The 23,920-nt window shown below is 39.2% G+C and overlaps 1 protein-coding gene across 3 annotated transcripts in view; it reads left to right on the forward strand.

The window, feature by feature from the left end:
- The window catches only part of LOC124157044 (lysosomal-trafficking regulator), a 107,476-nt gene that overhangs the window by 49,683 nt on the left and 33,873 nt on the right, over positions 1–23,920 (forward strand). For 2 of the 3 annotated variants that reach the window (XM_046531516.1, XM_046531517.1), the window contains exons 25-32: positions 2,677–2,911; positions 5,548–5,784; positions 6,722–6,866; positions 6,946–7,174; positions 16,150–16,415; positions 17,442–17,663; positions 18,358–18,470; positions 19,919–20,376. In XM_046531516.1, the coding sequence (XP_046387472.1) occupies positions 2,677–2,911; positions 5,548–5,784; positions 6,722–6,866; positions 6,946–7,174; positions 16,150–16,415; positions 17,442–17,663; positions 18,358–18,470; positions 19,919–20,376 (1,905 nt within the window). The remainder of the gene's footprint in view (positions 1–2,676; positions 2,912–5,547; positions 5,785–6,721; positions 6,867–6,945; positions 7,175–16,149; positions 16,416–17,441; positions 17,664–18,357; positions 18,471–19,918; positions 20,377–23,920) is intronic. The other variant, XM_046531518.1, reaches the window with a different exon arrangement.

A 23,920-nucleotide genomic window follows, 5' to 3' on the forward strand; every position in this document is an offset into this window, starting at 1 on the left:
TCGTGGTCCCGACGTATAATATTCCCACATCAATCTTTTGACGAAAATGAGACGAAATAAATACAATGTGTCATTTATGGCTAATAACTACAGGCACATAGATTAAATATTCCCCACGAAATGAAATTACCATTGAGAGAAGCTAAAAGCCTTGGGGTAGTAGCATAAGCGCATTTCCCAAGATCCGCTATCCACCTCCATACATCTCTCGCCTCCCCCCTCTGACGCTTTCCTCTTTTCCAAAATCAAACAAAAGGTCCCAGCTAGCGCAGGGATCGTATTACGAAGACCTTAGCTTCGAAAAAAATATCAAGTTACACGAGAACAATAGAAACGCGTTTCACGCCCCCCTTTTCTCACCCACTGACCTTTTTCAGCCTACTTGGTTAAAGTTCCCGGTTTCTGGAGGTCAACCGCTGCATCCAATAACGTATTAGCTCAAAAGGTGTTTAACAATGAATTTCGGCAATTGGTATTATACTTTTATTAGGCTGGAATATTTGCAATGTGCTAGTAATTCAAAAAAGAACGAGACCAAACACGACGTATTTCTAACGTTATTTAAGCATTTTTAAGCAAGGAACTATTTGGAAAAATACGAAGGTGATTTATGGCGAAACTCGATATCCTCGTTGCTGAGCTTCTCGGCAGTTAATGCGGCATTTTTTCCGAAAACAGGATATCAGGTTATTATCAGTTATCAATTTACGAGTTATACCATAAGTCTCACTTGTCAGAGTTACTGAGGAAGGGATATCTTCTCAGGATATTTTGTTCCTCCCTACTAACAATCCGAATTCATCCGCCCATCTGACGCTACGCTAATTAGAGAGTAATGGGTAAGTAATGGACAAAAATTTCATGGCGCAGTCATATGGTCATGCTTCACCCCCTGCAGTATGCTCTGTGTACGCCGAACGCGATAGCATAGCTCATACGAGTGGTTACATACTTTCCAGGGTGGCTTGCCTTCATACCACGGAGTGTTTTCCGTGTGGGTTTAATAAAGTCAGGTTTCATTTTCACTAGTTTAATTTTATTCGTCTTCGGACCATGGCCCCTCCGAAGAAACTATTAGTCGAATCAACAATAAGACCTAAGTGTCTCGATTAAGTACCACTATTCCTTTCATCACGCGCCAAAAATCATGCGTTTCCTGGGACATAGGCAACATAGCCAAACATTCGCGCATTGATTTTTTTCCCCTAGAAAACTTTTTTCCCATAGTGGAGTTCCAAAAAAGGGGGGGTCGTCTTAGAATCGTGTTCGCCTTAGATTCGTGCAAATACGGTACAATATAGATATATATATAATATTTCCATTAAAGACGGCGAGCATAAGTTCTCCATTTACCGAAAGTCAACTTATACAGACCAAGTCATCCACGCAACTTCCAAGCATGCCATAACCCAAAAATTGTCAGCCTTTCATTGCATGCTGCATAGAGCTTTGTCGATCCCTTTAGAACCCTCAGATCTCCTTTCAGAAATTACCACGATCAAAAAAATCACGATAGCCAATGGTTACACCGAAAAATTGATCAACGATTTGTTTGAAAGCAAAAAGAGAAAATTCTTACTCAGAGGTATTTACTCTACCACCCCCACGGATCAACAGTCATGGCGACGCATAAAATATTTAGGCCAACCTTCTATTAAATTGGAAAAATTACTCAAAGTAATCAACATAAAACCGGCCTTTTACAATAATTCTAACCTGAGGAGCATGCTACCTTCAGTCAAAGACCCCATTGACTCAGCCCTCAAGAGCGGGGTCTACCAATTAAGGTGTGGTGATTGTGACTCCAAATACATAGGACAAACAGGAAGAAGTCTGACCGTACGAGCGGAGGAACACCGGCGCGATTACTACAACAACACGGGGATGTCCCAATTCGCTACCCATCTTCGGGAGGAAGGTCACCAAGCGGATTTTACCCCGGAATTGCTGCACCGAGTCAAAAAAGGAACACAGCTGGATATCAGAGAACAGTTGGAAATTTTAAAAATTTTAAAGAGGAAAGAAACCATTGCTAATGACCACCTTTTCCCTTTCCACTCCCCCCTCCTAGACATTCCACTATTACACCCCAAAAAATCCTTGTGACGCCAACCCACGCTCTTCTTTGTAACTACCTCTGGTTTTTCCCCTATCCCTTCCTACCGTCACCCTTCCCGTCACTTACCTCTCCCCTTCCCCTCCAATCACCCGACCACAGAGTATATATACCGGCAAATTCTTATGTGTATCACTAGTCTTGAAAATGGTACAGTGTAACCGAAACTAGTCTGCAATAAAGTGTGTGTTTTTGTGTAGAAAAGCTAAGTAATTTCCTTCCAACCATAAAACTAAAGATATAATTTTGCAGAATATCATCTAGCTACTTTTGGACATAATTTTCAAGTAAATAATCCTGATTTTTTTCTATTTATGTATCAGTAAAAATATATTGAATAAGAAATGAAAAAAATAGATTTCAAACTAATGTGACCGCAAAAAGTGCAGGAATTAGTTGCTTTCAAGAAACATGTTTCAAAATTATTGTTGGTGCACCCTTTGTACCGAGCAATTGCTTATGTTTCACCAGGAGGCCCAACCGCTCAAGCATTAACATTAGCTCGTATGATTTCGACGGTTACTTCATCAAATATTCTCTCTTATTTTTATCTTTGTTAGATAATGAACGATATCCAGCACCTCCTGAATTTTGTTGAATCTCTGGAGAAGGGATCTTGTGGACCAAAGGCGCTGTGCGTGCAGGTTTTGCATGAGGCCCACCTGGCTGTGCTGAATGGGGCAATTGACGCCATACAGGTTCGGATGGCATCGTCACAGGGTGTCGCTCAGCAGCACCATCAGCATCATGCACAATTCAAAGTGCAGAGGAGCATCTCTTCCGCCCTCTCCTCAGGTGATACATGATGACTTATGATGCAGATATTTTGTTGACTTAAGGCCCCAAATAACACTGTATTTTTAAGTTCAGCCCGGCACACATGCTCCCGAATATCAGTGGGGCTTGCCTGCACAGGTCACCTGAACAGGTAAAATGAGAGCATGTGTAACAATCTGTAGCAGGCAACCTGTGAAGGTGACCAGAGAAGAATCAAAATCCACTCCTTTTTACCTTTGTAGGCATGTGGACGTGAGTGTGTGTTGGTGTGAGTTACTCCTGCACACCTGTACTGTTTTTTATTTATATCTGTTGTGTTCTTTTAGTAGAAAGCATCAGTCATATTTGTATTTTTGTGCCTTCTTCATTCATTTGTTAGTAATTGAAGTTGTCTTCTAGATCTGAACTTAACTCCGTTTATAATCTTTTAGGTGTGCATTCCTTTCTCTTTTTAAGCCAAGCTTTTCACTAGCATTTTTGCTTCTTTTCAAACTCAATGATCACTAGCAAACACACTTAAGCAATCTCATCGTCTTCTTGTGTGGTTGCCTTCTGTTGTCTGAGTTAAAAATAATTCCTGTTTACTTTGGCATGTGTGTGCTCTACCCATGCAGGTTTACCTCACAGATATATCATAACGTGTGTTCCAAGACTTTTCTTATTTATTATGAGTTAATTACCGTATATCTCCGAATATAGTCCCCCCTTTTTTTCCAAAAATGGCCGCGGAAAAGTAAGGGGGGGGGACTATAATCGAGTGTAATCGAGTTTAGCATACTAAAGGTGACCATAAAATTATAAATAACGGCATAATGGCTAATGTTCTCGTAGTCTTTCTATTTGAGTATATTTATGAGGATTATAATCAGAGATATTAGTAAGTACTGCCACATTTTACCGGAAATTTAGACAATTTTTACCACAAATGTTGTAAAGATACGATTCTTCCGATTCAAATAGCATATCGAATATGCGTTTTCACGGAATCCATCAGGTAGCCGTTAATTTTTCTTGGAAAAGTATTGTTAGAATGATTCAATCGACACTGATCACTTAATGACGCAAAACAGTAAATAATTAAAATGAAAACTAAACACACACTATCATTACATCAATCGAACACTTGAATTGAATCAATAGTATATGTACCCGTCGCTCATTTAATAGTTACACGATTTAAATAATTGCGAAAAATAAACAGAGAAAGTGAACCTTTCGTGACGATTTAGCATTTCATTGCGTCCGTAGCTGCTATACGTCCGTGCGGTTCGTGTTTACAACCACTGCCTTTACCGCCTTCACAGAGCAAGAATGCGCGATAGGTGATGCATTTGTTTCTGAAAAGGCGCAATAATCGACGACTTTAAACCAGAAGCGCCGGCATTATTTCATTTGATCGGAATCCAGCGACTCAGCATCGAAAGTGTGATCAATTTATTGAGGAATATATTCAATTCCCCAGGGTAAGTAGGATCGATAAATTACGTCACATAACGTTTTGCAATTATTTCAGCGATATTTTCTTCATTAAAAATAATTTTACGTTCAACAGTGAGGTGATGAATCAAGTAGAAAGATGAGGATCAATCCTGCGGCAGATTATAGGCCATCAAAGACGGAGTTTCGATGCCAATTTAAAAATAGCCGTTGCAGAATACGCCGTAAATCATAGTATTCACAGCGCTTGCAAAGCGCTAGAACATCGCGGAAGTCATTTCGGGGGTCTCGATGCGGCAGATTCAAAGAATTAGAGGAAAATATCGTCGAATTTGTGCGCAAATGCAGAGCAAAAGCTCTTTGTGTAACTTATGCAATGATTCGCGACGAGGCATTGAAAATTGATATAATATTTTTTTTAGTTTTAATGTTTGTTGGAAAAAGTTTATTTCTTAATTTTATTACTTTGATATTTGTAAGTCCTGTAGTTTAATTATTTTGCTTAGCAGGCATTTGATGGCAATATTTTCATAATGTTTATAATTTATTTAACACAATTTTATTTAGATTTCCTAAATTCTTCAGGTCACGTGGATTTGTGATGACTTGATGGGTGTGTTACACTGGATCTATGGAAGTTTCAGGGCCAAACGCAATACTGTTTATGGGATTTAAGTTAAAGCTTATATATTGACATTGTTTGTAGTCATTTGGAAATCAAAAATATTAATAATTTGTGAATGTTTAAAAAATACAATAGCCTTGGATACTTAAAAAATTTTCTCATTTCTTCATTACATCTGGTTAAGGAACTATAAATTACTGATACATGCAATGGATCACAACATGTTTTAGGTATAGTTATTTTGTTGTGATGGAAAATATGTGAACAGATTTGTTCTTAATCTTCACAGAAAATAATAGTTTTTATCGACTCTAGAATCTTAACTTGCTAACCACAGAAAAATTGCCTTCCTTTGCATTTTAAATTTTTTCCCAAAATTGAGGTCTCAAAATTGGGGGGGGGGGGGACTATATTCAGAGGGGGACTATATTCGGAGATATACGGTAATCCGAGACTCCCACTTCCTTTTAATGTGCAATAAAAAGATACATTTGTACCTTGAATTATTGAATCCCTGGATAGAATGCCATTACTACACTGGAGAGTCTCTTGATTGTGTTCATCTCTGGACTTCTGGCAAATTCATGCTTAGACTTCATTGAAACAGTGCTGTCCACCAGTTACGATGACTGCCACCTGATGGAGGGCCATACAACATTGAGCAGTAGCAGCCTGACGAGCGGTGCTTACTCCTCACCATATGCCATCAGTGATACCAACTTGAGCTACTCCAAACCACCTGGTCCCTCCAAGGACTTACCCAAGAGCGAAATCAACGAAAGATTCCGCTTGCTTTTGCAGAAGTCGGTGGACTTCTTGATCAACACTGGTAAGTCTTCACTTAATGCAAACTTCAAATATGTATAGCTCTTGTTAATTTCAATTACTTATATGTTACGTCATATTACTTAAATCTTACCTTTTTTTGGCCATGCTGTCTACTCTCAAATGCTTTATATTCACGCGACACACGGAAGTGTGGGTATTCTGTCGGCTGCTTTCTGCCACCCAAAGAACAAAAGAAGATTGAGCATTCGCAAATGTTAATGCCACAATATTTTCACTAAAATGAACTACTCACTTATCGAATGACAGTTTAACACATGAATTTGAGACTAAGCACACCATGTCAACTTCATTTCCAACAGATCGCCAACAATTACTGAGATTAGGGACTATTGGTGATGGTTTTCCGGTGATGGAAACTCTTGCTATGGCGAGTTCCAACACCAAAAGGGCCTTGTAAAAAAGAAATTTTTTTTACATGCTAATCATAGGGTCAATTGATGGTGCCTTGGCTATCTATTATAATGACGGGGGTCTTGCAATAGCCCATACTCACTTTAACATGGTTCCACTGTACATCATTCTCCCCCTCCTGATTGTAATGGCAGTTAGTTTTTTTTTAATTCCATCCAATGGTGCTTAATCATCTTTGAACAGGAGAGGCTACCTTCTTTTGCTTCATTCTTTTTAAATTAGACTGAAATTATTACCTAACGACTGACAATATGAGTTATTTTCCGACTACAGCCACTACAATGGTTTGATGGGAATTCATTGATGACTTCAGCCCCTTTGAACTCTGTCTGCTGTGGGGAGTCTTTTACTTGCGCAGTATTTTTGCATAGTTCACCTGAAGCGGATAGCTATTCATGTTTCAATTTACATGTGTTCTTTTTGGGTAACACTTCATTTGTGTTAGATTTTGTTACTTGTTTTCCCTGGTAAAGATTTCAGTTTCCATCATTTTCCTTTCCTTGCAGAGCCCACTGATGGCCGCTACGAAGTGAGCAAGAGTGAATTAAATTTCTCGAGGTTTGTCCTGTCTCTCATCATTCAAGGCTTGGCAACCGTGTTGGAGAAAACAACCCGAGGCAAAAATAGGAACATCATTGGCAGTGGGACGTGGTGAGAATCAAAATGGGACATTGAAATGTTGGTGCATGTGGTCGTCCCTGGTCACATCTAATGACCTTTGACTTTGCAGGCATGGATCCCAATACCCAAGGTCCTCTTCTTCGGCAAGCGGTGAGAGTAGCATGTGGCACTTTGCTTGGGCATCCAGAGATTGCCTGCGTATACAGGCGGGTCGTCTGCTTGCCTTTCTCCTCTCACCATGCCAGCCCATTGCACAGAGAATCCACACGTTGTATGCCCTGAGTGAGGAGCACAACGGACGCGAAATACTTGCCATGGTTCTACAGACACACCCCCAGGTACGCTTTGCTGTTTTGATTTTTGAAGCCCTGGAGTCAAAAATTATCTCTCACTGAAGAAATTGCAATGGAAGTGTCTGTGTTGACTGAATCGAATAACTATTCTGAATATAACTAGGATCTAAGGATTCCCCAGTAAATGATTAGGATGAATTACATATTCTTGTGTTTTCAACCTGGGGCCGTATTCTGTATTTCGTCGGTACCGCATCGGTCGGTTTCCCTTCCCAGCCCACCGACAGCACATCATTCCGTACCGACGATGGTTTCCATACCGACGACGGCTAATTCAGCGATTCAGTATGGTCGTCGGTATCAAACCAGTCTGTACGGATCCCCCTCCTTCTCAAACAGGGAAAATCCGAATATATCCGAAGTTAGAAGTCATCTAACGTGTCTCCACCAATGAAAGAAGGGTAAAAACAAGTGAAGACTCATTGGCACAGTTTGTTGTCGTCATTCTCAATCTTTTTATTTGCGGAAATTACGACTTATTGCTAGATTAAGATAAAAGATATTGAATAAGTTGTTAACAATGCTTATATAATGTGTGGTAGTAATGCTGTACATACAGAATCGAAGGAAACAATATTACAACATCACAATAAAGTTTGTATGTGATGGAGATTGTTGTTGCTGGAATGAATTATTGAAACTATCCTTGAGATCGTAGTTTCTTTTTTTAAATATTGGTTCCGTATATTGCTATTTATTCATGATTTGGTAATATAGTTGTCATTAAGTAAGTTCCGTCTAAATGTTATCAACGGAAGGTTATGCCATTGGCACCGTAGCAGACGAAAATTCCATGGAACGTGAACGTAGGATTCAAAAGCAAATGTAAATGTCATATTAGAGGAACAAGTTATGAAATTGTTATAAAAATATGGAACTGGGTGTAATTAAAAGAAGTGTAATGACGAGGAAGTAAAGAAATTGTGATTGGGTGAAATACATATGTTTAAGTTGCGCAATCCAAGTGAGAGAAAATTATAATATTGCGGTAAACCTCATACTTATTAACAAATATCTTCTTTCATCGTCAAGGGAATCAATGGCTGACGATAAAATGAAATATAGTTGCCTGTTACAGATGAAAGAAACTGATACCGTTGTGGCAAACTTCATACTTAAATAAAAAGATCTTATTTCTTTGCCGAGAGAAACGCCAAATGATGATTGAGTGAAATAATAGTTGCCTATTCAGAGTGAGATAAAGTGATAACATTGCGGCAAAACTCATATTTAATCAAAAATATCTTTTTTATGTCAAAGGAGCAAATAAATGATGATAGAGTGAAAGAAATCCTATTACAAGCGAGTGAAAGTGGTAACATAAATGAGAGAAAGTCATTATATAGTGGCAAACCTAATGTTTATTAACCAATATCTTATATTTATGTCAAGGTAATCAATATAGATGTTGACACAGTGAATTATAGAGGCCTATTCGAAGGGGCAGAAAAAGATAACATTGCAGCAAACCTTATTATTTACTCGGTGATGAGATAAAAACAAAATAAAACGTACAATGCGCACCGGGGAGTTGATGAAACCCACTAGTCGGTGGCCGTACCGACACCTTTTTGCTGTCGGTACGGCTACCGACGATCTCTCGCCCTCACGTCGGTGCCGCACCGATCGGGTTCGTACAGAATCGCACGACTTCTTACCGGGAGTCGGTGTGACGTCGCACCCGACGAATCGGTGCCGCAGCGATCGGTTTGGAGTTACAGAATACGGCCCCTGGTTAGAGTCTGAATGATTGGTGGAGAAGTGGTCACTCAAGGGCCCTGGTGGTAGGACGGCATTTATATTTCAAAAATTAACCATTGAAGAATTCCTGGTCTCAAAATGTATGATGAACCGATGAGAAAAATACGAGGAATGCCGCTGGCTCGTGCGACATTGGATAGCCGTGCCTAAAGGGTCTAATTGCAGTTATTTTGAATGTTGAGGTTTTCGACCCAGATAAAACATTTTCTGAGGTAAAGATGACTTATAGAATTCTATGTGCTAAAAATTTCAACCGTTTTGTCATATTTTTATCACTTCATGCCAAAATGCTGACTCAAATGCGCCTGCAAACATGCATCCTGCCACCTGCCGTGCCATGCGTAGCTTGATTCGCACAACATTCCTCAAGATCTTCCCTCCCTTCCCTTACATGCTGGAAGAGTGAAGCTAGAGTGACTAATAATGACAAGCTGGGAACAATGTGATTCATTTGTAATTTCAATTTGTTTATAAGTACACTTCTAGCAAGAAATGGGAAAAAACTAGGATTTTCAGGGAGTCTATAAAAATACATTGAAACAAATGTATGTGATGTCGTTAATCTTCATGCCAAACTATGAAAGTTGACTTTTTTGTGCTTTTGCGGTGCCAGCTAATCCTGACGGAGACATGGTGAAGGGGTCTGAGAAGATAAATTTTCCCATTAAAAATGTGAAAAAAAAAATTTTCATGAGAATTTTTGGAATTCAAACTGCAAAATTCTATTTAAAATAGTGATGGGTCAGTTCGATTCCTCGATTCTCGGCCAAGAACCGGAATCGAAAACGAGTACTTGCCAAGGTGAAAAATCGATTCCAATTCCAGTAGTACTTCAAACAACAAAATATACGACCGCGTTTCCAACAGTCATTTGAATTTTCGTGCCACGTAACCGTAATAACAAAACACATATCTTTTAGGGATGTGTGAGTACTCGAAAATTCAAGTTGATCGAGTAGTTGGTACTCGACTCAAGCGTTTCGAGTAGCATTACAAATGTCGAGTCGAGTAGTTAAGGTTACAGAGCTTTCGAGGCTAGTAGGTCCAGGAATCTGCCGACAGGAAGCACTATCATGAAACTCATGTAATAATGCAGTTTTTAAAGCCTATAAGTCATTCTAATGCCTTGGCCTGGTAGTTTCAGCTTGCTGTATACACTATAGTTGTCGACGTGGGCGCTGAATACCTTTACGCCAGCCGCGGCGGCCGATCGTCTTCCTACCCGGCGCACACTGGTCCGAAATCGGAAAAAGCTGGAATAAAGTCCAAAATGACCTTTTTGGGGATAGAGACTTGAAACTTAGCGTAAATACTCTTAAATCATTACCTTACAGAGATGTATATGCCATTTTAAATAAATACGAACCTTAAGAGAGATACAGAGGCCAAAGCATGACCAATTTTTCAATGCCACGCGAGATATCGTTTTTCCTCAAAAAATCTTTGAATTTATCCAGTGGTTTTGCGTTGGTATGAGTTTTATGGCATAAAAAACGCAATATTCCTTTGATCTGGTGCTTATAGCCTATACTTTCAATGACTTATGAAGATTTTGGCTCTCATCTGTCTGGTTATACAACGCAAAATGGCCGACCCGTTTTTCACGTGAAATTTGACATAAAGTAGATATTATCTTTCGTTTACGAAAAATATAACTCGGAAACTTTGAACCACAATATAAAGTAGAGATTTATAAAGAGTACTTATTAGAAATCTTGGGAAAAAAAAGTGCGACGAAGGAAATAAGAGCGATTTTTCAATCGCGCGTCAAGGCTCAGCTACACGCCGCGGAACTCTGAGGCTCAGTAACTGAGGCCGATTTTTCAAGTTTTTAAAAACATTAGTCGTCATTTAAAGCATGGATAATCGTCTTCATTGACTTCAAACACTAAACTGAGGATGCTAAAAAGGATTATGTATAGATCGACTAGAACATTCAGCGCATTACTCGAGTGAAAATACTAAGGATTGGATATTTTTCGGAACCATCCCACGCATAAGGAATATGCCTCGGGTATTGAAGTAAAGTGAAGAGATTAAGTGAGCATTCTTAGGAGAGAGAAAAATGAACTGTTTCCGTGAAAGGCAACAACCGATTCCCTTTTTCCCTTTCCACCTTTGCCGAGGTGAGTCGCGCGGAAGGGGGAGTTTTCACACCACAAGGCTCTTTTAGCCTTTTTATTACTGCGTCCGTCCGATGTGATATTCATTCGCAGCGTTTAGTTTCTTTCTTGAACTCATAAAAAGCAAGAGATTTTAAGGTTGATTAAATGATATGAGAAGTATAGAATTTTTTTGGCTCTACAAAACTAAAGTTTTAGTTCTATAGTTCGTTCGCTTCGTCCACTTGAATTCCATGAGGATTCAAGATCCAAAAAAAATCGTTGATATAATTTGTAATAAAAATTCCAAAGTCTCAGAAATCTTGCAATTTTGGTAGGAAAGTACTTTCCCAATCACACAAGTGTGTAGCAAAGGCAATTTTCTGCAGGCAGTAATACTGTAACATGGAGACGTCAAAACCTGCTGGCTGAGCATGTAGAATAATTGGTTTTTCTGCTTGAGAATTTGAAAGGGAAAATATTTCATAATTCATATGCGTAATATGTAATCTTTATTACAGCTATGAAAATTTCTGTACTCAGGGCTCTCCCTTGTAGTTTGGATACATAGATATGGTCGACATATTATGAGTGCCAATATTCTAAAGTAATACCTATCATGTAACACCACTTTTCAGGTATGTTCTGTTTTGAAATTTAGCTATTATATTTTAATTACATAGTGATGATATGAAAGATGCTTTTGTCAACTGACTCTTTCACAGAGTAATATTTTTTAAAGTGGTTTTCTTGTTGCCTGGAATTAAGTGGTATTTTTCTTGGAGCCTATGGCATCAGAATCGATGGAATCGGTATCGGTAGAATCGGAATCGAAATGTCAGAATCGGAATCGGGATCGGAATCGATAAAATTTTGGAATCGACCCATCACTAATTTAAAATTGAAAGGAACATTTTTTTTTAGTTCTTCTGATGTCTAAGTAAACATGGACACAAGATGGTATCTTGAACTTGAAGGATATTAGCCCTCATGTTGCTCAGGTGCACAGCAGGGTCATTCCACGTCAAATCACCCAAAAATTTTCAAAATGACACCCACCGACTCGGATTTTAATGAAATTTTTGTCACTAGCTACTATCACCTATCTAATAACCCATGTAAAATATTTCCACTCTCACTCTCATAGTTTGCAAGATATGAGGAGTCAAAGTTTGAGATGTTTGCTCAGAAGTGGCGCTAGTGGGAGTCAAATTCCAGAGTGCAGGGCACAGGGTAAAAATTCATAACTCAGAAACCACATAATATATTTGAATGAAATTTTGACCCCCTGTCTATCCAAGTGCATAGCTTCCATAGTAATGTCTTTTATTCCCCTTGCATTGTTATGTTAGCCAAAATGATGTCAACAGTGATTAATTAACCGATTTTTTTAGCTCAAAAACATTACTTCATATTTTCAGAATTATCACCAAAAGGCAGAGCAGTTAACTCATCCAATTTTTTTTTAAATTGAAGGTTAATATATGCTCCAATATACTGTGAAATAAAAATGGTGGTGTTTTGACTGCCACTATGAGTATTTCAGGTTTTACTTTTTTTTTCTGCCCCCGTGAGAGGGATTTTGGACACGTACTGTAAGATAATAAGTATAAGTGTATCCATACCTTCATGAGGATATATTTGAAATATTGGTCAGTAAATCTAAGACCAAACATGTAGTCTAGTGAATGTGGATCTTGTTCATACAATTTTTTTAAATAACAATACTTGGCTTGTGGCAGCGGAGGGGAAAAGAGTCCAAATGGCTCAGAAATGTGAAATGATGCTTTTTCCTGGAATTTACCCATTTTTTCAAATATATCCTCATGAAGGTATGGATACACTTATACTTATTATCTTACAGTACGTGTCCAAAATCCCTCTCACGGGGGCAGAAAAAAAAAGTAAAACCTGAAATACTCATAGTGGCAGTCAAAACACCACCATTTTTATTTCACAGTATATTGGAGCATATATTAACCATCAATTTAAAAAAAAATTGGATGAGTTAACTGCTCTGCCTTTTGGTGATAATTCTGAAAATATGAAGTAATGTTTTTGAGCTAAAAAAATCGGTTAATTAATCACTGTTGACATCATTTTGGCTAACATAACAATGCAAGGGGAATAAAAGACATTACTATGGAAGCTATGCACTTGGATAGACAGGGGGTCAAAATTTCATTCAAATATATTATGTGGTTTCTGAGTTATGAATTTTTACCCTGTGCCCTGCACTCTGGAATTTGACTCCCACTAGCGCCACTTCTGAGCAAACATCTCAAACTTTGACTCCTCATATCTTGCAAACTATGAGAGTGAGAGTGGAAATATTTTACATGGGTTATTAGATAGGTGATAGTAGCCAGTGACAAAAAATTCATTAAAATCCGAGTCGGTGGGTGCCATGCCTGGGTGAACTGACATGGAATGACCCAGCAAAGTCTGCACAAATGCATTTTATGCACAGATACAGGCCCTTGGCCCTCACCAGGTAGGGGGCCCTGGAGGGGTCATCCCGCTGCCCACTCTGGTCAGTCCGGCCCTATAAGTGATGGAGGCTATCTTTCATCGGAAGACTTTCCTAACAACCTCAGGACCAATGATGTGTATGTCTTCAACAAAATGTGGTCATCCATCATGCAGACTTCAAACTGGTCACCAACCCAAGAATAATTCACCTAAATATAACTCTACTTCCTTTACATCACAAAATTAGATAAATAGGATAAACATTGAAGCCCATCCTCTCAGCTCTCCAAAATATTTCATTAAGTCTTGAAGGAAAGGTATCAAAAAATTTGAAAACAGCAAAAATCACACCAATAAAAAAAAGGGAATAGGCCTATGAAATTATTGACACAGGTTGTCAACATTTATTTTCGTTAAGATTCTCAAGCATATCATATTCAGCTATGATATGACTTACCTCGGCAGTTAAAACTTATTACATGATTGCCAATGATGTGGCATGCAACTTACCGTATTAACTCGTGTAAGACATGCACCCCTATTTTGAGCGTCAGAGCTTAAGTAAAATCATTTTTATGCCATTTTTCTTTCTCTCATCGCGAGGTGTTGCAGACGTATGCCTGGACATAGTACAATTATCAAATTTTTCACTTTCAATGCTAAAAATTTACACAGCATTTTACAGCTAAATTAATGTGATAGATATGGTGCCCGCAGATAAATTGGTAATTACTGGTAGTCTTAACCTAGTGATGCGTATGAGGGATGGTCGAATCGGATCTGAATATACGTGGATAAATATCCCTACACCGGATACTTCGGATTCAAATTCCTGCAAATAGTTCTCTGCACTGGATGCTTCGGATCCAAATTTGCTGAAGAAATTGAATCTGAAATTTTAAATGAATGCTTTCGTGATAGCAGGGTCCTATATGAGGGAGTGGAAGGAGTTTTCATCTTCTCTTTGTAGCAGCGACGTCACTTGCAAGGTCGGATGTGTTCGTCCCTTGCTCCTTTGTTGATTGAAAGATTGAGTGAGCTCGCTCCTTCCCCTCTATCTCTCCTTTAAGGGATAAATGTTCATGTTAAGAAATGCTAGCGTAAGTGGAAGCATAATGGAAATCTTTCAGTAGGTGCCTACGGCAAAGTTCAGCTTCTGTGCTGTAGGCTTGGTGTTTAATTTACCGGATTAGAGAATTTGCAAGCGGTCTTCAATTAGAAACATACTTGATTTCCTCTAACCATCATTGAGTCCAACATTAAACACACTCATGTGAATTTTTTAAACTGCAAGTTTTAACACCAATATAATTTTCAATTGCTATCATCCTTGTGATAGCATCTGAAGATGGTTTTGGAAAAATAAGGCCTTTCGCGTAATGAAAATTACTCGGCCAGACAGATGCTGACTATTAACTAGCTATTGTCCTTCAAAACTACATTTTTCTCTAATTTTGATGTGCGATTACTATTTGTGGTATATGTATATGCTGTGGGATGCCCAGTCATGGCAGAAAATTTAGTGCACCCACTGAAGGATTAGTGAAAAACCCCACGGGATCTTTTGCTCACCTCTGAGGTATTGATGCGAGGGCATGATGCTTATGAGCATACTTACGAGTTAGAAACACAAACAGGAGCATTGTAAAAATATGCCTCCAAGGGAGAAAATCCCCTGCCTCCTGCTTGTTTTTGACCTAGGTTTTTAGATGAATGACTCACGCTGAAAACCAAGGCCTTTCAGTTCTCCTTTGGACTTGCTACCGATGGGCAGGTAAGAAATTCCTGAAAGAGACGCACCCCCATTTTCGGCTGCAATTTCTGGGAAAAAAGGTGCATTTCTTACACGAGTTTATGCAGTACTAATCAAAGGACTCACAAAAATTATTTTGGTGTTTTTTGATAATTTCGCTGCCTGTAGTATCCTCGTGGTTTGTGTGAATTGTCCAACAATGATAAATTAGCATATCACCTGAGACCCAGGTTTAGCACTTTACTCTCTGTAAGCAAACTATGGATATAACGAAGCTCTGTTTGGTTTGGTTCTCAATTCCACCTTTTGTTGAGGTTGGAACTGGAACTGATACTAAAAAGAACTGGTACGGAAACAAATGGTGAGAAAACCTGTTTGAACCCTGTGAACTCATTGAAATATGATACTTTAGTATGGTTTCAGCTAAAGAAAAGGAAAACTTTCTCAAAGTTGCAATTAATGTAACTAATCAGGCAAAACACTCTGTATGCTATCGAAAATTGAGCGGTTAAATACAAAATTAAGGACTGGAACCGAGAACTGAAGTCAGGAACGAAAGTAAAACTGTAAAAAGTGGAACTGAAAAAGCCTCAGGTACAGCATTAGATAACTATGCATTTATTATCATTGTGAATTTTTCCTGTCTAGCTTTCTGTACGACGTTGTTTTCATGCTAATTTTTTTCAAATTACACAGTAGACATTTTTGAAAAATACTGATTATGTTAAAATTATCCTCTTTCACTGCTCATTAGAATCCAAGTTATGCAAAAATCTGATGTATGATCATTCTCTTGGGGGTTCAGGTAGACTTAAGTCATCCGAAACATGGTGATAACCTGTATGTGAAGAAGTGTCACTTTTGATTGCCAGGTGGAGCACAGACTGACCGTGTTCTGTCAGGACGTGGTCCACCACGCACGCAGCGGCGGAGGGGGGGATGTGGCGGAGAGGGCAGAGGCTCTGGGCATTCCGGCAGCCTCCGTACTGCCCGCAGCCAACGGCACCCCTGGCAACGGTCCGTGTCAGCCAATTGGCCCCGGCCATCCCCTGTGGGATGAGGAGGTGTCGCTCTTGCAGGAAGAGATGCACAAGCAGAGGGTGCAGTGGCAGAAGCAGAACGAGGGAGCGCAGCTCAGGTGAGCCCTCACATGCCCTCTTCTATCCCTTGTACGTATTGCGTGGTGCCCTGAATGTCTCTCCAGCCAGTTGCTTCAGCCCCCTGATGCTCTTCTTTCTTGTGTCCGCAGCTGGGCAATATTTCAAGTACAAGTATTTTAAAATACATATTTGAAATACATTTGTAACTTTTATTTGGTATTTCAAATACAGGTATTTGGTATTTTCTCATTCCAAAATAATAAATACATTTGTAAAATACTTTTGAAGTGGCTCTGAAAACACTTCTGTAAAATTATGCTTCAGAAATAATCTGTTTTCATTAGAATCGTTTTCTTCTTATTTGGAACCATCCATAACATGTCAAGGTATTATATTTTTTTAAGATCTCTTACTTTCCATACAAATGTATTTTTTTTTTTTTAAAGGTATTTAAAATACTACATATTTTGTAGTTTTTTTTCAAATACACAAGTCAGAGATAATTTGTATTTTTCATTTCAAATACATTTGGAGCGGTATTTTGTATTTCAAATATTCTTCAGGCTGTATTTTTCCCAGCCCTGCTTGTTTCTTTTATCCAGGGTTGTTATAGACCAGAGAATTCAGGGCGAAGTCAAGAGATTGTGGATGGGTGAGGGAAATCAGGGAGAAGTCCAGAAATCTCATCCATGCTGTCAGGGAAAATTCATGCCACGAATAAAAAATCATATTAATCACACACTGTCATGTGGCTGAGAGCATATGTTTTTGATGAGCTAAGGTGGTGATTATAGTTAATAGTTTTTGTGGAACCCAATTCAGTTATTAAATTTGATAACCAAACTCCTTCACATCCTGCTTCAAAACAAGAATTTATTCTGCAACTGTTAAGGAGTTAGCTACTGTTTTTTATGTGTTGTAAGGTTAGTCTTGAGTGGGCTGGATAATTGGCTTCGTGATACCAATCTAGTAAAGCTGAAGTGATGTTTTGTTTACCTAACCTCAAAACTGAGTATGATTTAGTGCATTAATTTCCAATCCCAACATTTCCATCCGTGTCGCAGGAGTGTTCACAAGTTTGAGGGCCTAGCCAAGAGCATAACAGAGTCTGCATTGGACGTCACGAGGATTGTAGTGGATGCACAGAATGTGGAGCGGAAGACTTTCATGGAGCATGTGAAGCTGGTGTACAGCACTGACATTCAAATCAAGACCAAGTGGCAGGATATCGTGCGGCAGTTCACCCACGAAAGAGCAGTCTGGTTCTTCCCCAAATCATATCCAAGGTTTGATTTATCCTCTATCTTGGGTTTGGGCTTCCTCTAGTAATTTCGACACAAGTTGAAACTTTGGTGAGAGTGTGGGTGAGAAAAGGAGTCATTCCGTGCCATCTTGGGCTGCAGTTGAACCATGACCTTACAGAATTTTATGAAAATTGGTTCTGATATCTGCCTCATATTATTATTATGGATATTTAAATTTATTCCAGAAAGAAACTAAAATATTTGCAAAGTGCTTCTTATATATTGTGTATCTTGTGCACAGAATCTGAAAGGTGTAGAGTCAAGTCAGAGTTGTCAAGGAATGATCTATAGACAACTTCCAATTTTAAAAATGTTGAATGCCACTTTTTTTGCTTTTACAGCATCATCAGGTGCAAGGCCTGTGTTATTTTTATACAGCTTTTCTCATGGTAATTTTTACCTTTTTTCAGTGTCACTACATATTATGCTTGAAAAACTCAGTGAGGCAATCCTAAGGAAATTTTCCATAGGCTACTAGCACAACCTGTATTCACAACCTGGGTAGCTATTGAGTCACTTTAGTAAAGGCCTGTATTTTGGGCATATCTCGGACGATGCTTTAAAAAGCAAAAGTTGTTGTACTAATCATGAAATTCAGTTGTTTTTTTTTCTTATTTTTTGTTCTCATCGTTCAGTCCATTATGTACCATTTAAGTATGCGAGGGGTGTGTTGCAGGTCGTGGCAGCTGGATCCAACAGAGGGCCCTGGAAGGATGCGAATTCGCCTGCAGAGGTGCCACTTGGCCATTCAGAAGAAGTTTCTGATGAAGGACCACCAGGACAAGCTGGGTAAGGCCTTGACGACTACAGAGAACATGATCAAATGTACATTTATGTTGAGCATTGTGGCAAGAAGGGAATATCATGCCATTCAAGACAAAGTATGTGATTGCTCAGGTGTCTATTTTTAGTTCCCCCTCATCCCTGTTGTCCATTAACACCAAGAGCTTGAAAGTTTCTCACTACGTGCTTTTCCTTGTGAAAAGTCCCCATTACCTAAGTTCAAAGTTGATAAATACTCAATGTGTTGCATTGAAATGAGCTGGAATCCTAGTTTTACATTTCCTCAATGCTGCAAGCTACTCATCATAATTTAAGTATTTTTTTATTCAGCTTTGTATTAAAAAAGGCACAGTTTTTGGTACTAAGAAAATGGTTGCTCTTCTAACACTTATTTTTCAAACACTTTTCGAAGCATTAATTCAATCAAGAGTCCAAACCTTGTGAAAGCAGACAGTGGATGTCCGAGAGCAGTACTTTTTTTATAATTGTATTTGTGCCAAAAATTGTTGCTGAAGAATACTCTGCTGTTCTTTTTATTTGAATGCATAATGGGTATTTTAAAGTACTGTCAGCACCATATAGTATGCTCATTACTGACTAATATTGTATTTAACATGCTGAAATTTTTCAATATTTTTTTTGTTTTGATGCTTGTTTATCCTTGGCTTAGTCATGCGCCAAGTGCATGGGAGGAAAGGGGTGGGACTTGAGAAGTGAAAAGAGGGGGGGAGGGTGTTTCTCTCCTATCTCTTTGTTTCAACTTATACTGTAAACTCTTGTTATTACGAAGTTCACAGGATCGAAAAACTGGCTGTTTGCAATAACGAAATTTGTAAGAATGTATCTTTCAGAAATCATTGCAAAAGAATATACCTACCTTGCCAAAATTCCTACACTCTTCAATTTCCTGTACATATAGTCGTGCTGCGGAAAGCTTCATAGTTATGTGTTGAAAAAAATGATGAAATTATGCACAAATACAGTAAGACCTCAGCATACAAAGAAAATGCATGCCTAGACGTTGTTTCTTAGTTGATAAATCTAAGTTAGACATCGAAAAGTGTAGTTATCCTGCTGAATGCAATACTGCATTACAATATTGGGTAACTCGGTGGAACTTCGTGATAAAATTAATTTAATAACCGCTGGGGAGTTTCATAATTTCATAATATAGAAAATTTTGTAATAACGTTTCTTTTACTATGGATTGGATTAGAATTTTAAGCAGGACCAACGATTTTCTTCGTAAAAACAAGAACTTCATAATAACTTTGTTCATATTAATTAGAATCTACATATAAGCACATGTGTTTGTTTGTTTTTTCACTTGCGGCAGCCTTTTTATTTGTGTATTTGACATAGTTACTACTGTATGCTTGCCAATCAATCCCCTTGACATAATGCTCTTCTGACATGCTAACATCTTGGTCATGAATGTCCTCCTCCCTCTGCAGATGCATTCAGCCAGCCTCCTCCGTTGTCTTACCTGTTTGTGCAAGAGAAGAAGTCCTGCCGCCCCCACGGCTCCTCCGTCCTCATTGAGCGCCTCTTGATGGACGAGAAGATCCGCCACAACTGCCCGGCATGCATTGTGGCTCCGGCAGTGGAAATCCCAGGCGAAATTCTGGTTGGGGAGAGCAGTCTGTACTTTGTGGCGGATGAAGGTGGCAGCACTGCTGGTGGCAAAGGGGCTGACAAGAAACGCGGTAGTGGTAAAGGCAGTGACAGGAAGCGTGCAAGTTCCAGTTTGGGTCCTGACTCTGTCCACCCCCCCTTGTCATCCTCGTCCATGGTGTGGCCACTTGAGGACGTCCTCGGAGTCTATAACCGCCGATTCCGTCTCCAGGAGAGGGCCCTTGAGATATTCCTCATCAATGGCAAGACCTACCTCATCGCTTTTGCTTCATCCCAAGTGAGTTGAGCCACATGTTTGTGTAAATTTTAAATGCGTTTGAGGGAAGTGGTTATCCTAGGAACCCAAAAGGCAAACCCTCCCTCGTAGAGTGGGATGAAACATTTAGATATGAGCATTATTTAAGACTTAAACAAAAGAGTAGGGATGAGTCGATTCCACTTTTTTTTCGATTCCGATTCCAATTTCGATTCCTTCAAATCGATTCCCGATTCTCGATTCCGATTCCATCGATTCTTGTTCATTCTAACTGGTGGGATTTTGATTTATCTGTAGCATCGCCGTCATTAAACTTTAAGAATTGAATGGAATAAAATAACTAGGGATGGACGGATCCAGGATTTTTGGAGCCAGATCTTTCGAATCGGATATTTTCGAATCCAAATGCATTTTCAAATTCCTGCCATTAAACAAAGTCATTATTCAAGTTTATTGTGGGTACATACAATCAATGGAATGCTTCTTAGATTTTCATTCACATTCTAATATTTTTATAAATTAAAAATTATTTTATGGGCTTTCAAGTTGTTTTTTAAAAACATATTCACACACTCAGGGCCTATACTGTTACGCTTGGGTTTGGAAATGAAAATAGGAAAAATCTTAGGATGAACCACTGACCAGTGGTGTAGCGAGAGGAATATAAATATAAAAAACACAATTACTTTCCTTCATAAAAGGAAACAAAATATTTAAAAATCATGAATTTACAAAAATGAAAAAAATGAATCTTTGAAAAATGAAGTTTTTCTATTATGAAGGGCGTTAAAATTAGTTTGAAACCCTCTCCTTTGTACCCTGTTGTTTAAAAATTTTCCCCCTGGTTTTGGATCCCCCCTTAACAAAATTCCTGGGTACCCCCCTGCCATCGACTTAATTCCAATTTTCCTCATGCACGTTTCCCCCGAATTTTACTTTCTCATCACTTACGGACTTGTGTTTCATCCGAAAATGCTTCAGTATGGTGAGGTGGATTTAGCACATCCTCGGGATAACTTACGCCACAGTGCACGCACATGGCATTCATTGGTTCTCCTTATCTCAGTGGAAATGTTTACACGCAAGACATTTTTATCGGCGTATCATTAAATTGAATTGCAACTGTGCAGTTAGCAACACAATTAACAGTATTTAAAACAGCATTAACGTCATGTGTGACGAGGTGCTCAACCGCTTAGCATGAGGAAGAAGTGGGCAGCAGAAGCACGTAAAGGAGAGGTGGCTTAGCCAGGATTTTCGTTCGGGGGGGATTCAAAACCAGGGGGGAAATTAAAAAAAAAAACCGGGCACTAAATAATGGGTTTTAAACTAATTTTAACACTTTTTATAATCGAAAAACTTAATTTGTTAAAGAAAAATTTTGTAAATTCCTGATTTTTCAATATTTTGTTTTCTTTTGTGAAGGACAATAACTGTGTTTTTATATTTCGGGGGGTGAGGTCCGGACCATCCCCATGGCTACGCCACTGGGAAGGAGCACATGAAGGAGAGGTGGAGAGGAAGGAGCGCGCTCCCTCCGTATTTCAAACAACAAGGCTACAAATGAGGGAGTCGGACGAAGAAATCAGATCTTGCTTCAGTGACGTCGTTGCCTTCAAAGCGAAGCCGGGTGCGCTACGTGATATATATATAGTTGGCGTTTCCAATCCGTCTCTAATTGTTTGAGGGGTTAATGCTGCGCTTGTTTCTTTGAAAATTATGCTGTTTGGACAATCGGTAAAGTGTAATTGTAGAATTGTAGATAGAAAACTTATTGGCGATCAATTAGAGCTGAAAAATAAACAGAAATATCGTCAGGAATGCGTCTCGTTTGGTCTAATTCTTTTTTAAATCCCGTGCATATCATCTAATTGTCGAAGCTATCAAGATATCTTCGGGCCCAAAAAGTCACTCTCCTAGCATTTGTCGTCTAGAAACAGAATTGAAGCAGGTAGGCCAAAAAAGGTCAGTTGGTGAGGCGAGTTAGGGATGAAACATGCTTCAATTGTTTTCGTGTGATTTGATATTTTCCTTAGAAGACAATGATTTTTGGACCGTGTGATTTCGGATACAAAAAAAAACAACAGAGGCAAGGGCTGGTGGACGGCCGAGGGTGGTTTTCTGAAATCTGCGACGTAGTTACTTTTGACGTGGTTATTATCCTACGGCGCTGAAATTCCTCCGATGATTGTTCAATCTCTTGGGAAGAAGTTACACTATGTGCCAGTCGTATTTTGCCTTTTTTATTTTCTGGCTGAAAATCCTGGCCACGGCTGAAATTCTACTCGCAACCTCTGCGAGAGCTTTCAAACAAAACGGTTGATGAGTAGGACAAGAATCGCATGCGACGAGGCATTCGAAGAGAGAATCGGAACTCTTTCCACCCTGATGGGGCGTTGCATTCACTGAATCTATTATTTAAAATTTCGGATCCAATCCGATGTCTTCCGCGACTTTGGATCCGATGTAGGGCAATATCCTCGTATATTTGGATCCGAGGTATCCGATCCGACCATCCCTAAAAATAACAATAGCCGTGGTGGCTACATTCTCGTTTGGCCGCGGTGGCTAAACAAGAATGTAGCGTTCATTGCGTCCATGCACACTAGAGCAGCCTGGCGGGTGCGCGGTGGCGGCCGAACGCAACCTGTCGAGTCCACGGCGGCTTATGCCAAGCAAGTATCAACTTCCTCAAGGGTTGCATTGATGAAACTGGGCTATACAAACGCGAATGTGTCTAATTTTTTTATTATTGACGCAGACGCGTGTTATTCTAAAAAAGTTACGTATATAAAAAAACCCGCTCTCAGCGCGTATTTATAAGAAACTTTTTTCACAGGAAAACTCGCTCTCTGCACGTTTTTATTATCATCAGACTTCAAATATCATTCGAAAATAAAAAAAATATATTTCGATCTATTATGCTTTAAAATTGGTGGTCGAGATGAATTCTCCGAATGTGATTCATAATCGCAATACTTTGATTTGCCGTGACCAGCGGCTAATAAAAGAACGGAAAACGCATGCATTGCTTCCCGATCCCGAGGTTTCCAATTTTTTTTTCTCTTAGAGTTGCTCATGATCACGCGCCATTTCAGGGTTCGTCGGTTTGTCGCTCTTGCCGACATTTTCATGTTTCCGAGGCCGCTTAGGTATGCTAGTCGCAGCACCCGCGTGCCGGGCGTATCCTCCGCGCGGGCAAGGCTGACACCGCGGCCGCTTAGATGTGTGGCAGCCTTTGTGCCCCAAACTTATAGTCTATGCTCAAAACATTTATCTTCCTGGAATCGATGGAATCGGAATCGACTTTAGGCGATCGATTCTCGATTCCGATTCCGTGCCCGAGAATCGGTGGAATCGAGAATCGACATTTGGAATCGACTCATCCCTACAAAAGAGTTCAATTAAACATTTAAAAGTAATGTGTTGTCAGTTCTTGTGTTTGAGTAAATTTGTCCACAATTTTATTTTTGTCTGCCTAAAAAGCTAAACGTAATTCATCACTCATAAAAACTATGGGATCACACTTTTTGTGAGACAAAGATTTGTACAACCTGAATATTAG

This window comes from Ischnura elegans, chromosome 4 (assembly GCF_921293095.1).
Source record: "Ischnura elegans chromosome 4, ioIscEleg1.1, whole genome shotgun sequence".
Lineage (NCBI taxonomy): Eukaryota > Metazoa > Arthropoda > Insecta > Odonata > Coenagrionidae > Ischnura > Ischnura elegans.